This window comes from Paramormyrops kingsleyae, chromosome 16, assembly GCF_048594095.1.
Source record: "Paramormyrops kingsleyae isolate MSU_618 chromosome 16, PKINGS_0.4, whole genome shotgun sequence".
NCBI lineage: Eukaryota > Metazoa > Chordata > Actinopteri > Osteoglossiformes > Mormyridae > Paramormyrops > Paramormyrops kingsleyae.
In genome coordinates this window covers 20879136-20893556 of record NC_132812.1, presented here as the reverse complement: position 1 = coordinate 20893556, position 14421 = coordinate 20879136, and the positions used below count along the sequence as shown (strand labels likewise).

At 47.9% G+C, this 14421-nt stretch overlaps 1 protein-coding gene across 3 annotated transcripts; it reads left to right on the top strand.

Moving 5' to 3' along the window:
- The first annotated feature begins 6777 nt into the window (after positions 1–6777).
- Positions 6778–13440, top strand: LOC111834107 (exosomal polycystin-1-interacting protein). 3 transcript variants are annotated; one of them, XM_023793055.2, is made up of 2 exons: positions 6778–6947; positions 9729–13440. In XM_023793055.2, exon 2 carries the CDS (start codon positions 9778–9780, stop codon positions 10498–10500), a length of 723 nt encoding a protein of 240 aa, XP_023648823.2. In that variant the 5' UTR covers positions 6778–6947; positions 9729–9777; the 3' UTR covers positions 10501–13440. The 3 variants fall into 3 exon arrangements, with proteins under 3 accessions (XP_023648823.2, XP_023648822.2, XP_023648824.2); XM_023793054.2 differs by having other exon boundaries at positions 6778–6970; XM_023793056.2 differs by lacking the exon at positions 6778–6947 and adding an exon at positions 6995–9215.
- The last annotated feature ends 981 nt before the right edge of the window (positions 13441–14421 follow it).

Below are 14421 nucleotides of genomic sequence, written 5' to 3'. Positions count from 1 at the left end.
CTGATGACTACCGCAATCAAAATTTTCTGCTGACACCCCTAGACGGCCGTTGTTCATTTGCACTTCTGTGATTCAACAACGAAAATCTTGAGACATGAAATGGCTTCATTAAAATGACAAAAAAATATTTTTTGTCATTATTGTTTTTCAAATTAGCTTACCCATTTGGGACACCTATTACCTTGACCTGGGGGGTGGTAATTACTTTAATGCTGCATAGAATTAATTTGCTCCACGTTAGCTGTGGAGTCCGTTTTGAAGTAACCCGGTAAAGGTTTGTGGTGCTGAGCTCCTTCATTCATGAAATCGGTCCATCCAGTCTGTAGCACCTTCCCGGTCAGGGCTGCCTGGATCCTCTTCCAGACAGCATAGGATACCAGACACCAGTTAGCAGAATGTATTGTAAATTTGTATGTGTGTCACAAATACAAATGGACCCAGTGGAGGTTGTGAGTGACAGGAGAATGGTGGCTAAGCTGTCATCCCTGTTGGATAACATCTACCACCCCATGCAGGAGACTCTGACAGCACTGGGCAGCTCCTTCAGTGGCAGGCTTCTGCATCTATGATGTGGGAAGAAGAGATTCAGAAGGTCTTTCCTTCCATACGCTGTCAGACTCTATATAAGTCCTTGCAGCTGACCACACACACAGACACACACACATCGACTAACAAAACACACACATACAATACACCAGGATGTTTTTCTTATGTGCAATATTTCTTGAGTGCAATTCCACTGTGTTGTACATATATTTATATTTATATATTTCCACTTGTACATATATATAGTTTTTATCCTGTTATTTTTTTAATTTGTGCTGCTCTGTTTTTTGCCGTTGCATTGCCGTGACAATGCAAATTTCCCACTCGTGGGACTAATAAAGGATTATCTTATCTTAAATAGAACACACTTGAGATTTGATTCTTTAGAATGCCATAATTAAACAGTTATAATAATAATAATAATAATACATTTTATTTATAAAGCGCTTTTCAAGACACTCAAAGACGCTTCACAACACAATAGAATAAAATAGCACACAATTTATAACATAAAATCAAACATTAAAAGCAATTTTAAACAGGTGAGTTTTGAGTTCTTTCTTAAAAGTAGGGAGATCAGAGCAGTCGCGGAGGGATTTGGGCAGTGAGTTCCAAAGGGTGGGGGCAGCGATGGAGAAGGCTCTGTCCCCCCAGGTTCGGAGCTTGGTCCTGGGACAGGAGGTTCAAGCTGGATGAGCGTAGGGAGCGAGATGGAGTGTGGTGATGGAGCAGGTCTGTGAGGTAAGAAGGGGCCAGGTTGTGGAGTGCTTTGAATGTGATGAGAAGTTACACCCAATGTTTTTATCCATCATCCATTTTCTGAAACCGCTTGTCCTATTCAGGGTCACAGGGGGGTCTGGAGCCTAAGGGTGTAAGGCAGGGGTGGGGTGCCCAGGATGGGGCACCAATCCATCACAAGGCGCACTCACACACCTATGAGCAATATGGTAACTCCAATTAGCGTTAGCATGTTTTTGGGACTGTGGGGGGAAACCAGAGTACCTGGAGGAAACCACACGACAGCACAGAAAGAACATACAAACTCCACACACATGGAACCCTGGCGGAGACTCAAACCCGGGTTCCAGAGATGGGAGGTGACAGTGCTGACCACTGCACCACACTGCCGCCCCCAGTGTTTTTGTTTGGCGTTACTGGACTTGGACTGACTTAGCAAGTTGATTTTAAACTGAAAGTAACATAACATAACAACATGTCCTGCAGGGCGGGCAGTTCTCTCCTGGTGATTCACGCTGCACTCCGTATCGCCCTCTACAGGGCGGGTAGTTCTGTTCAGGTGATTCATTCTGCACTCCGTATCGCCCTCTGCAGGGCGGGTAGTTCTGATCTGGTGGTTCATTCTGCACTCCGTATCGCCCTCTGCAGGGTGGGCAGTTCTGTCCTAGTGAATCATTCTGTGCTCCATATCGCCCTCTGCAGGGCGGGTAGTTCTGTTCTGGTGATTCACTCTGCAAGGCTCTGCGGTCCTTGGAGATGCAGCTGCCATACCAGACAGTGATGCTCCCAGATCCCACAGCAACACTGCAGAAGGTTGTTTTTTTTTTTTTTTTGCAGCACAGAAGAGACCCTGAATTTCCTCAGCTGCCTCAGGCGATACAGTCACTGCCTAGCTATCTGTACCAGGATGGACATCTGGGTTGTCCCTGTCACATCCTCGGGAACATGTACTCCGAGGTACAAGTAGCTGCTGACCCTCTCCATTGGGTCACGTGCTCTGCTGCTCCTTCCTGACGTCCATGACCATCTCCTTCATTTGTGCTGGCCAACTGTCCCCAGAGCTGGGGGCGTATGACAGGGTGGCCCAAAACATAGCCAATCTATGCCAAAAAGCGTAGTATTCACTGCACACCTTAGAGTATGCACTGGGGCCTGTTTTTTCTTGGTGTACCTTTTACATCGGTATGGTGTGTTGGCAGGCAGACATGCAGCTCTTTATCCCTTTCAGCCAGTAGATGGCGTAACACAGGACAGCTGGGTAAGTCTGCAGGGACACATGACGAGAGTGACTGTGAGGAGTGACACCTTTGTCATTCTCTTGCGAATAGATACATTTTTTATCTCTCTGGGGAAACTGGGAATTTTTCTTCCATCTTGGTGTCCTTGACAAACACAGACACACAGGGTTACGACGAGGTTACATTCCGACAAACCTGTCGTGAGGCAAAAATGCATTTTAATACAGTACAACTAACCCTAACAAACCTCATAGCCTAGCCTAGCCTACCTTAAACATGCTTAGAACACTTACATTAGCCGACAGATGGGCAAACACATTAACACGAAGCCTATTTTATAATAAAGTGTCGAATATCTCATGTAATTTACTGAATAATGTAATGAAAGTGAAAAACTGGAACTGGAATCCCCGTCGTAAAGTCGAAATATCATAACATGGACCATCGCAACCTGTGGAGCATCTGTACAGGTGAGAGCAAGTTTTTTGGGATAAGAGCAGAGTCTCAGCCAGCCTCCAGCTGCCCTTCCCCAAGGGCCCAAAGGCGAGATTGTTACCCAGCCAGCAAATGGATTTGTACCCTGGCTAGTTAGCAAACAGCTAACCTAAACCTGATGTAATACACACCATCAAACCACATTTGGCTTTCATTTTAAATGGTACAGTGACTCATTAAAATTGTTCTTATATAGGCCCCATGTCTTACTATTGCAGTGACTCAACAGAATTCGAATATACTAGGAGCTTTATTGTGGGAAAAATCTCTTCAGTCTCTTCTCATGGAGATGTCACACAGAAAGTGAGGTTTGGAACAAAGCGCTCTGTTAGTGCCGAATCACAAGGGCACAGATGAGTCAGAGTACCAATGCTCATTCTCTGTGAATACCGTTGTTGAAGCAGCACAGGAGGGCCGTGAATTGAAGCAGCATTTCACTGTAACACTGCCATTCTCAAGAATCACGATGATTACAGCATTAGGTATTTCACATAGGCGGACATTCCAGAGCAGGACAAAGTCAGTTGACCTTTCGTGATTCTGTTTGTTTCTCAGACCCCAAGATTAAGCTTCTGGAGGTGAATGTTTGATCCCACACCCCCCTGAAGACCAAATAACAGGCTTGTTTTCATGCCTGCTTATCTCCTGTTGATTCCCTTATTTTCATTCCTCTTCATCCCTGGCTAATAATCCCCCCCCCCCCCCCCCCCCCCACCACCCAATTTTATCTCCCTGTGCCTGCATCACGTGGATCTGTTCAGCATCATGGCAACAAAAATCTTAAGGAATGGAAGTTGGGAACAGGCTCACTTATAGAAACACAGAAACCCCCAGAACATTCGCTAGAAAGAAGATGGGCGTTTGATGTGACTCCCTATTATTACAACATTGAAGATCCCCGAATTTCCACTGAAAGATTTCTTGCACACAACTGCGGATGTGACAGTGAAGGTTACCATTTAGGACTTGAGCCTGGAAGTACCAGGGACGGAGGTTGTATTGTGACAGTGGTGGCCTTTGCTATGTTGTGTTTTGTGTGTCCCATGGTTGGCTACCCTGTATAACTTATGTGAATCTTCCTTTAATCAATCAATCAATCAAATTTTAGGTTCTTTTTTCCTGTTTTTAATGTGTGTGTCTCTCTCCTAGTTCCTGGTTCTCCAGAGTCCCATCTCCTGGACAGTTTCAGCATCTTTTTATCTATCAGTTATGTCTCCAGTGCCTGTTTCCTGGTACCAGTCTCATTGTCCCCATCGTTCTGGCCAGTCCCCCCCCCCCCCTTTCTGGAACTGTCACCCCCAATGCCTGGCAGTTGGCTCATCAGTTCAGATCAGATACCTGTCTGGTGTGTGCTTAATGTTGGATATTTCATCTGTTCTCTTCTTCCTATCACCTTTCCTGGTGAAGATTACAGTGACAGCATGCTAAGCAGGTCAGGCTAGATGCCTTTCTCCATGGATAAGGAGTCTGGCTCCTTCTGGTGTGGGGATCCCTAGAATTTCCAAAGCCAGCTGGCAGATATAATCCCTCCTGCATGTCCTGTGTCGTCCCTGAAGCCTCAGTCCAGTATCCCATGTCCTACAGGCCAGTCACCAGGCTTCACGGCCAGAACAATTGCCTTGGGAGCACAGGGGATTCTGCAGGCAGTGAGATTCCACCCCCATTGGTCTGATTTTTGAACATTAAGATTAAGATTTACTTAATTGTTCCCAGAAGGAAATTTTGGTGCCCAGACAAACATAGTGTCAGTCAGACTAGGTGCAAAGACAATACACATAGTGTGAACAAAGTAAATGTAGTGTAAACAGATTTAAAAAGTACATTACACTGATAAAATATCCTGAAAAAGTATTGTGACACTAGAAATAAATACAGACGCTCCTCTACTTACAAACTTTCAACTTACGAACTTTCAGACATATGAACAAATTGTGTTTATTGGACTCCCGTTTCCTGTCTGCAACATCAAAGTTTTTTCTCTGCGCGCCAATTCCTAGTACGACTTCGGGCTGCTACTCCCGCCGTGCAGCAGCGCAGCGTCCGTACTCCCAGCATCCTAGTTCTTTGTACATGCGTCTACCCTTAAAATGATGCTGAATAACGGCTAACGAACATTTCGAGTTACGAACGGCCGTTTGGAACGTATCTCGTTCGCAAGTAGAGGAGCGTCTGTATTTCAAGAATCAAGAGAGAGACTCGAACCCAGATCCGAGGTGTGAGGCAAGTGCTAATCACTGCACCAACGCATTTGAAAATGTGGCTTGTGTTAGTCATATCAACATGTACAAATTATTTATTGTAGATGTATTTACATTTTTATATGTAGCTCAATGTTGCCTAATGTGACCTGTAATGACCACCTGACCCCCTGGGAGAAAAGCCTATGGTCGCCTTTGCTTAGGGGTCGTCCAGGTGGCATCCTTAGAAGACGGCCGCACCCCCACGGCTGACTCCTCCTGATCTGAAGGAGCATCGGCTCGATTTTGAGGTCCCTCTCCATCTCTGAACTCTGACTCCGGCACAGAGAGGAAGAGACGCTGTGGAGGAACCTCAGTTTGGCGCTGGGATTGAGCAAAAATGTGGACTGTCTGAGGATCCCCGAGGGCCGGCTTGGGAAACACCGGCATAGATCAGCCAAGTGATATGTGTCCGTCAGTGGCAGACAGCGAGCTACACCTGCTTTTAGAATAGTCCAAAGCCAGACCCATTCCTCTGACATTTCATTTTGTGGAAAGTATGATCAAAGCAACTTAATGCAAAGTGGAAGATGTTCTTCTCAAACACCCATAAAAAAGCTAAATCGGCATATTCTGATTCATATTCGCCTCAGTGAAAAACCACCCTCCTCTATCCCCGGGGAGACCTAATGAGAAACAAAATGAATAGACCCGTCTTATCGGTGTAACTGACACAGGCACACTCTCTCTTCCTTGAAAAATAGTGCTTCTTGAAGGTTGATTTACAAGAGCTGTTGCCCCCTGACCTCATTGCTATGGAGGAGTATATAAATCTTTTGTGAAACTGCCGGCCCCCGAAAAAGGAATTCGCCAAGAGCAAACACGATAGATCACCTGCTGGAGCGTTTAATACGGTAAGCTAAACATGCCTGTGAAAAGCCGCCTCTAGCTTCAGCCGGGCTCGGCCAAGGGGCTCCTCACAGGTCGAAGTGCCCGATTTGGCTGTGAGGTGACCCCCCCACCTCCCCCCGCCCCACTAGGCATTCCCAGAGGAGAAAAATACTCCCCAGTGCATTTTTGCTCCAGTAAACCGTAACGTTTCGTGGCTGAATTTACAGCCAAATAATAAACTTAGCAATTTGGTTTAGAAACCCAACAGGTTCTATATATAATTGCATTTGATGCAATCGATGCAGGGGGCATCTGCAGAACTTATATAACACACATTTGGAGAACCTCTCCATACTCGCATCATTTTATATGATGATAAATATTCAGTCCAAGTGGAGCTTTGTGTTTGTTTAAATGAGACAGATCGTCGTGGGCTCCAGCGCCCTCGCTGCCCCCTGTTTGAGGGATGGGGGCGATTTACAGTTTCACCTCACGGTCACCAGTTAGCTGCGCTTTGCTGGGCGCTCTCACGCACTTCACACGTACGCTGGAAAAAGCTGCGGCAAATCTAATTACCGCTTTCTGCAGGGGAGTGAGTGCACAAAGACCCCTTGTCCCGCGGCGTTAATAATGAACCCGGCAGCTGTTGCTATGGATACCACCCCCCCCCCCCCCGGATGGGGGGCTGGAAGTTGGAGGGAGGAGATGTGTGTGTGTGTGTAGTGGGGAGTAAGGCTAGTTACGGGAACACTGGAATAAAAAACAGGAGTGGAACCAACGACTGGACCTCGGCGTCCCCGCATTTGCAGCCGGAGTCCTGCCGAGTCGGACGCAGCGTGAACGCGCCTGACGGACCGCGCAGGTAAAGCAGACGGAGGCGAGCAGGTGGGCAGGGCGCGCGCACACGCACTTTCTGCAGCGTTTCACTGCTGCGGCGGAGATTCCTTAATTTGTTCTCTGGGTTATTTTCGGAATGCTTTTTTTTCCCCTTCTAATCTTCTAACCAAAAGCTGGCCGATGTGACATTCCCGTCACGCATGAAGTCCTTTAACCGGCCATTTTCGGGAGCAGATTCTTCTCGAAGCCACTTGACTGTATCACGTTTCACCGATTTAAATGCCTCGCTCGTTTGAAAACGGTTGAGAAACAGGGAAACAAAAAAGAGAAGGTGTATGTTTCCTCTTGCTTACTAGCTAGACTAATGACACGAAATCAAGGCAGGCTGATTTAATCTGAATGAGTCTTTCCGGATTTCTCAGGTAGCGAAAACCTTTATGCGCTTTGACGTCTTTACTGTACTTCCCGGTGCGCCTTTATCAGATCTGGACCTGATGTATCGCTGGACTTCTTGGTTTGGCATGGCTTGTGTCTGGACCTGGCACTTTCCACGGAAGAGTACAATGAGCATGTCTGTCCTTTGTGAATTCCCTAGTGTCTGTGGGTGTCTGAGAAAGTAAACATTTTAGGAATACAATGACTGGAAGTGACAAGTAACCAATATGTGACTTAGTAAACATGTAATCTCAATCGCCTGCCATATCAGGTGCTATGAGGCAGACACATGGGTCAAATTTGTAAAGGTGACTAAGACACTTGCTCAACATTTTCCTCAGAAGCACAGGAATAATGCGTGGGAGCTGGGGGTGTGTGTAGATCCCCCATCCCGCTCTGGGGGAGATAGACGGAGAGCATAAAGGGAGGGGGCAGCGTGGCAGAAGCAGCCTTCATCTTTATTCATGCACTTTGTTTGAGTGTCTTAAGAAACAAGGACCCAAGGGGGTCGGCAGTAGGCTGTGTGTGGAGAGTCCAGTGTTTGCGGGCTGAGTTCAGAGCTACTGCTGTGTTAGCGCACATGCGTCACTCCCCCGACACAGACAATAGTAGGGTGGAGATTCTGTACCCCATGTCCCATACACGCCGCCCCCTGTGTGGGAGGACGTGTCATCACAACAATGGCTTTGTCAGGAATTTTTACTCTCTTGCCACCTGTTTTGCCATCGTCCTGTGTTCAGGTCTTCGGCAGGACTTGATGAAGTGTCTCACACACACTGAGAAGCACTCTATCACACACACTGAGAAGCACTCTATCACACACTGAGAAGCACTGTATCACACACACATTACGCATCTGCTGTGGCAGGAATGATCAGCCAAAGACAGATTCAGTGACAGAGGGTCTAGATCTCTTATGCTGGATTTCTGCTGCTCTGCAATACCACCTGGGGACATGTGGAGGCAGTACAGAGGCAACACTTTCTGGCTGCAAGAATGCCAGAGAGGGAGGGAGGAAGAGAGAGAAAGAGGGAAAGGGAGAGACTGACGGGTAAAAAATAGCGTGTCTGGGCTTCGGGTGCCTGCACTGAAACGTCGCAAGGAGAGATGCAGCGAGGTGGAGAAAGGGGTGAGGCAGCACTCTGCGTCTGCAGCTTGGTTCTCACTCTTGAGCAGATGCAGGAGGAGCAGGGGGTGTCCGCCGGGTAGCGGGAAGAATGACAACGGCGTGGCTCAGTGCAGAGGCAGTAAAAAGTGAATCCGGGGGCGTTTGGGGAGCCTGCCGCTGGGCCAGCCTGGCCCTGCCCCGTATATGGATGCGTTGTTTTTTCCACGCGCCGGGTGGGGAGCCTGCTGCCGCTGGCTGTGATGTCAGAGGAATGCCACTCCGTCGGACCTGATCCCCGGTAGCCGGGACCATAAATCGGGAACCAGACGGTGCGACGGACGTGTGGGGGAGGCACGGCCGAGCCCGAGCTCAAGGAGCAGAACCAGGAGCCGAGGAGGGGCAGGGAGCAGCGCCTGGGAGTCAGGGAGGGACTGAAAAGAGACTGAGGCCGCTAGACGCAGAGAGGATTCTAAGAGGACAGACTGGCTGCCACAGCTGAGCTGGTTCCTAAGCAGCCGGTCTCAGAGCACAAGACAGCCGGCGTGACAGTAACCGAGGAGTTAAAGCATCGTTTGGACGAGGACGGCACATCACATCAACGCCACATCAACGCCACATCACAGCTCAGCCTGTCATGTGAAAAGGAAGCAGAAAGGATTCTTTGTTACCAAGTTTTTTTTTTCTTTTTCCAGACACGGTCTTAGACGACCGGGTCCATTACATCCGACGTCAGTGCCAATTACAACAACGGCAAGTTTTCCAACGCCGCGGTGCTGCTGGGCGCCGGGACCACAGGCTGCTGTTGCTATCCTGATTTTTCCTAAATCGGAAAGCGGGGCTGTGAGGTTTTCTTCCCCCCCCCCCTTTCTTTCCTCCCTCTTTCTTTCCTCCCTCTTTCTTTCCTCCCTCCTTCCCAGCCGGCCTGCCAGCGGAACCGCAGAACTGAGCGGGTTTTATGGATGCCCACGTGCCATCTGCGGAAAAGCTTTTTCCACCAGGAAAAAAATGTTATATAAATATATAGTTTAAAACTCTGTCTGTGAGAAATGAGTAGGAAGGTCTGGAAGTTACAGAGCCAGCCTGGGGGGGGGTCAGCTGGGTGTCGTGGTGGTGGCGATGGCTGGCAGGGGCATAAGTCTGAGGAGCGGAGGTGGCACCTCAACTCCGTTCCTGCAGTACTCGCCACACCCATCTGGGCACCCAGGCAGGGGGCTCCATCCCTGACGATAGCCTAAGCTCTCTGTATTCTCTCCTCCTGGTCAGGTCTCTGGGGAAGGCGGGTTGGTGATGTAGACGCAGTACTGCCTTGGAGATGTGTCGGCCCAGGAACACGTCGCTGATCCACACCAGTGTCCTCTTCCTGGCCCTCGTCGCCATGGTGGGAATGACCCCACCACCTCCCCGCCCCCTCCCCCCCACCCCCCCCAACAGCACGCTGCTCTTCGACAGCGCGCTCCATGGCAACAGCCTGCGCAACTGCAGCTGCGCCTCGGAGATCCAAGACTGCAGCGACACGCTGGCCAACCTGCTGTGCAGCTGCCGCACAGTGCCGCGCTCCTCGCTGCCCCCTGCTGGCCTCCGTATGCAGGGCGGCCTGACAGTGTGGGTGCACGATGGCTGGCTGCTGCGCGAGCTGCTGAACGGCAGCACGGTGCAGGACCTGCGGCTGTCAGCCTGCGGCCGAGCCGCCCTGTCTCCTCCGTTCCCGCCCCGATACCTTGCACTGTTCGGCCTACGCAGCCTACGCGTGTTCAGCTCTGCCCCCGGCGCCGCTCACCCTGAACAGGCCCTCACCATCTCTCCAGGCCCAACTTGGGACGTGTCTGGGGCACAGGTCGGGATGCCCCCAGCGCCCTTCCACGTCTCCTTCCTGGATGTATCCGTCCTCAATGGCCGCTCGTCCCTGAAGGCCTACAGCGTGAACAGCTCCTCCGCAGCCAACCTCACCCAGCATTTCCCCCACCTGCCCCTGCCGCACGCACCCCCTCAGCACGGCCACCCCCAGCAGGCCTGCCTCCTCACCTTTATCTACTAGACCTGGAGTGTGGGGGGGTTCCTGGAATAAATTAACAAAGGTGTTTGCATTTACAGCACTAAAGCTTAATACTGTCTGTTGAGAAGAAGGAATGGACACACCAAGCAGGACTACAGCACAGGCGAGTCACGGGTCGAGCTAAGAGGATCCAGCTGAGCTCTGTGTTTTCATGCACTGGATCTCCACTGGATCTCTACTGGTCACTGACATGCTAAGAGTGAATGCTGGGGAAATTCCGATGGACCCCCCCCTAGGGAAGGACATTTTCAAGCTGGGGTGTTTGACGTGCACTACATGGTTGTCAGTTATGACAATCACCAACTGTTAATCAGGTTAACTCACCATGAGAAGAGAGGAAGAGAGATCCAGACACAGTGGGGGTCACTGGGTGGGAATCCAGATCATCGTTTTGGTGAATCGTGCAGTGAGATAAGTCTCACCGCATGTGTTGGGCATAGCCCACGCTGCTGCAGTCCACACTGTGTGTATGTATAGATGCATGTCTGAGAAAAGGCAGCGTGTTCTTGAGTAACCGAGAGCACGTTTGGTTGCGTGTGTCTGCAAGCTTGCCGCATCTTACTGACCTTTAGCTTCATCCCTGCTGGGTACTCTAACGTTACTCCGCAGTTACAACGACACATCTGCTCATGACTGTTGAATTATGGGACCTAATACACGCCTCGTGTAGCTTGTAAGAGCACAGGAGGAATCGGCTTGCAGCGGCGACTTCGGCTGCTCGTTTTGGCAGGTTAAGAAGCTACAGTAAGCTAATCTTTTCAGTAGTTCTAATGCCGCTCAGCCCATTACCATGGAGCCACATCTCCTCTTGGAATATGCCTCAAATTGGTTTGATTATGTAGCTAAACCAATGTTGGCTACATCTGCTGTTGCTTTTACAGGGTTGTATGATGGCCTGGTGGTTTTTCAGCAAGGCTTCAGTTAAAAGTACAAATGTGGTTTTTACTAAATCAAATCAGTTAAATCCATTTATCCATCTTGTTACCCATTTTTCCAACAGCTTATTGAGTTTAGTGGTGCTGCTGTCTTTAAATGCGACATAAAATCTGTGTAGAAGATGAGAAAGATAAAGGGTTGGACAAAATTACTGTGAGCTGTCAGTCAGGCTGTAATATAAGCAGCGGTGGACTTACCATAAGGCAAGTGTAGGCAGCCGTCTGGGACCCAGAAACTAGGGACCCCATGAAGACAGAATTTCCAGAAGTTACATTTAAGGATATAACATAATATTATCAATTAAATTATAGAAACGTCTGTTATTTACATCTTTAACGACAGTTTTCCAGATAGACAAAGTTGCCTCCCATCCAGTGGTAAACTTTGTTGTTTCACTGCCAAGCAAACCGCCACGAAGTAGCCTAACAGGAGAAGGAAACAGCACAAAGAAACCTGACTAACATGACATCATCTCCTGTGTCTTTGAAACTGTTCCACTTGCGTGGTAGACAAACTGAGGTCAGACGTGGAGGGAAAATAATTAAATGAACTTATGCAGATATTTAAGAGTAACCGGAGTACGGCATAGGCTAGCCTAGGCTACAGCCAAGGGCCCCAGCCAGAGAAGAAAGGGTTAAGCTTCTTAAATTTGGCAGATCGATCTGCCGGCTCGATACCCCCCCCCCCGATCTGTGAATTTTGCTGACAGCACTCCTGCCCCCACCCTGATCGGTAAGCTTTACCACTGACATCTTGTACTTTGATTAACATATTATTTATGCCCCATCGTTTTTAATTCCCTGTTGTTTCTTTTTGGCTCCAAATGCCCCACTTGGGGGCCCCTCACTTATGTCAGCCTAGGGCCCCCAGAGAAATTGTTGGCTCAGGGCTGGACAGGGCCCTAAAGAAACCATTAAAACAACCAGCACTGCTGCATATAAACTGCTTTTCCCTATATGTTATTAAACCAGGAACATGAGAACTATTAGGCAAGCCTAAGTATTCGTTTCACAAAGCGAAATACAAATGAATAACAGTCGTTATAAATTGCGCTTGAATAACGTGGTTAAGACACAGGTGCATGGAATTTAGAGTTAGAAAATGCTCTATGCGGCTGGGATTTAGAACTAATCGACCTTCTATCTTGCATGAGGCGACATAACGGAGAGTGTCAAAGGAGGTGTCTGTTCCGACCCCATCAGGTACGGCCAGTCTAGGTTCTCTCTCGCTTTAAGGTGGTCATAACCGTGTTTGGACAAAATGAAATGTTTTCGATTAATAAATACACACATTGTGGCGAGTGTTTAATAACAGAAGTGGCAGAGACAGAAAGCCAATGATTTACACAACCACAACTCTCAAGGGTAGAGTCATTCCATGGCAATGATTACACGGCAATGACATTTACTATTTACAGAAATATAATCATACTGTTGAAAGTTCGGCACAATGGAAAGCAGTCCTGCTGACTAACTCCGCGATGTCACATTTATGTCAACCAATCGTGGACAGGGGGCGGGACCAGAGCAAGCGAGAAAGTCCCCCGCAAGGGGCAGTGTGCCAAAACGGTGATTACCGCAGTGACTGTGCATCGTGTTGCCAGAATGACGTCGATTCGTCTGAAGTACAAGGCTAAAGGTCCCCAGGTTCCCAGGTCCCCCAAAACTAAGGATTGTTTCTAAACACCCAACGGGCATTAAACGTGGCATGAATCGTAAGGGAATTAAAGATGCTTAATAATGAATGATGTGCTGTGTAGTTAAGGTGCATTGACTGGTAAGAGTGAGCTGTGTTTTGCGTGTGCTCAATGATGAAACCGGATAGAAATGCTTTCCAGTGCTATTTGTATATAATTGTGCTGTACTTACCTTAAGAATTATATTGAACGTCAGAATAATATTCAAACATTTTTTACTTTTTATATATTAACGTTTAATTCTAATGTCTGTATCGATGTGATTAAAAATAAATGATGATTCAAAAACACGATTTTGTCTGTTGGAAGGTTTCTCGCACATGAAGGGCTTGCTGTCATAATGCCTGGCCACAGCCGAAACATCAGGCGCTTCTTGTAGTTGAATAAAAGCTTAAGTTTAGTCAGATGTTTATGTAGGCTTATACTTAACCTAAAGTTTATCATGTGATTGTTGGTGGGAATTAAAAGTACTTTTCAAAGAATGTTATTTTAAAAGTTAAAAGTTAATTTTGATTTAGTTTCTTAGAAATAAGCTATAAGTGACATTTTTAATTGGGGGAATTTTCTGCCTTTTTGTGAGGGTGTACCCCACTGGGGAACAGATCCATGTTCTGCTAAGTATGGGGGACTTTACTGTGAACTGAAGTCAAAACAACAGGAAACAAACTGAATACAAAGTGTCTAAGACAACCAAAAGTCTAGAAGTAACGCAAAAGGAAAAGCAGGGGAGTTTCAGGGGTTAGAAAGAGGATAAAGAGCAGGGCCGGTATGCATAAAACTTCCTAAGAATGGTCTTAAGAATGGTCGTACACTTGGACTTAAAAGTTAAAGAAATCTTAGCAAAAAGTAGGACCTAAGAGCATTGTATAAAGCTGCTAAAACTAACTTTCAGCAAAGTGTAAGCCCAATTCCTAAGTGCTGACGGAGCCAGCATTTAAGTGTCGTGAAATGAGGACTACAAATAAAATCCCGCCCCAAATACTGAGTTCAACCAATAGAGGAGCTGCACGGTGAATATATTAGTGACATTAAACCGTTAATGTAGAGCAGGGGTCTCCAACTCCGGTCCTGGAGAGCTACCATCCAGTAGGTTTTCTATCCTACCTGGCTTCTGGTGAGCCACACTTGGCCCTGGTATTTACCTGAGAACAGGTGTGGCTCATCAGAAGCCAGATAGGATAGAAAACCTACTGGACGGTAGCTCTCCAGGACTGGAGTTGGAGACCCCTGATGTAGAGCTTTATACAACATACCTTTCTGTGATCATACCT

What these genes read in the sequence shown, in the direction of transcription:
- LOC111834107 (XM_023793055.2), top strand. Translation starts at nt 9,778, where the DNA reads ATGTGTCGGCCCAGGAACACGTCGCTGATCCACACCAGTGTCCTCTTC.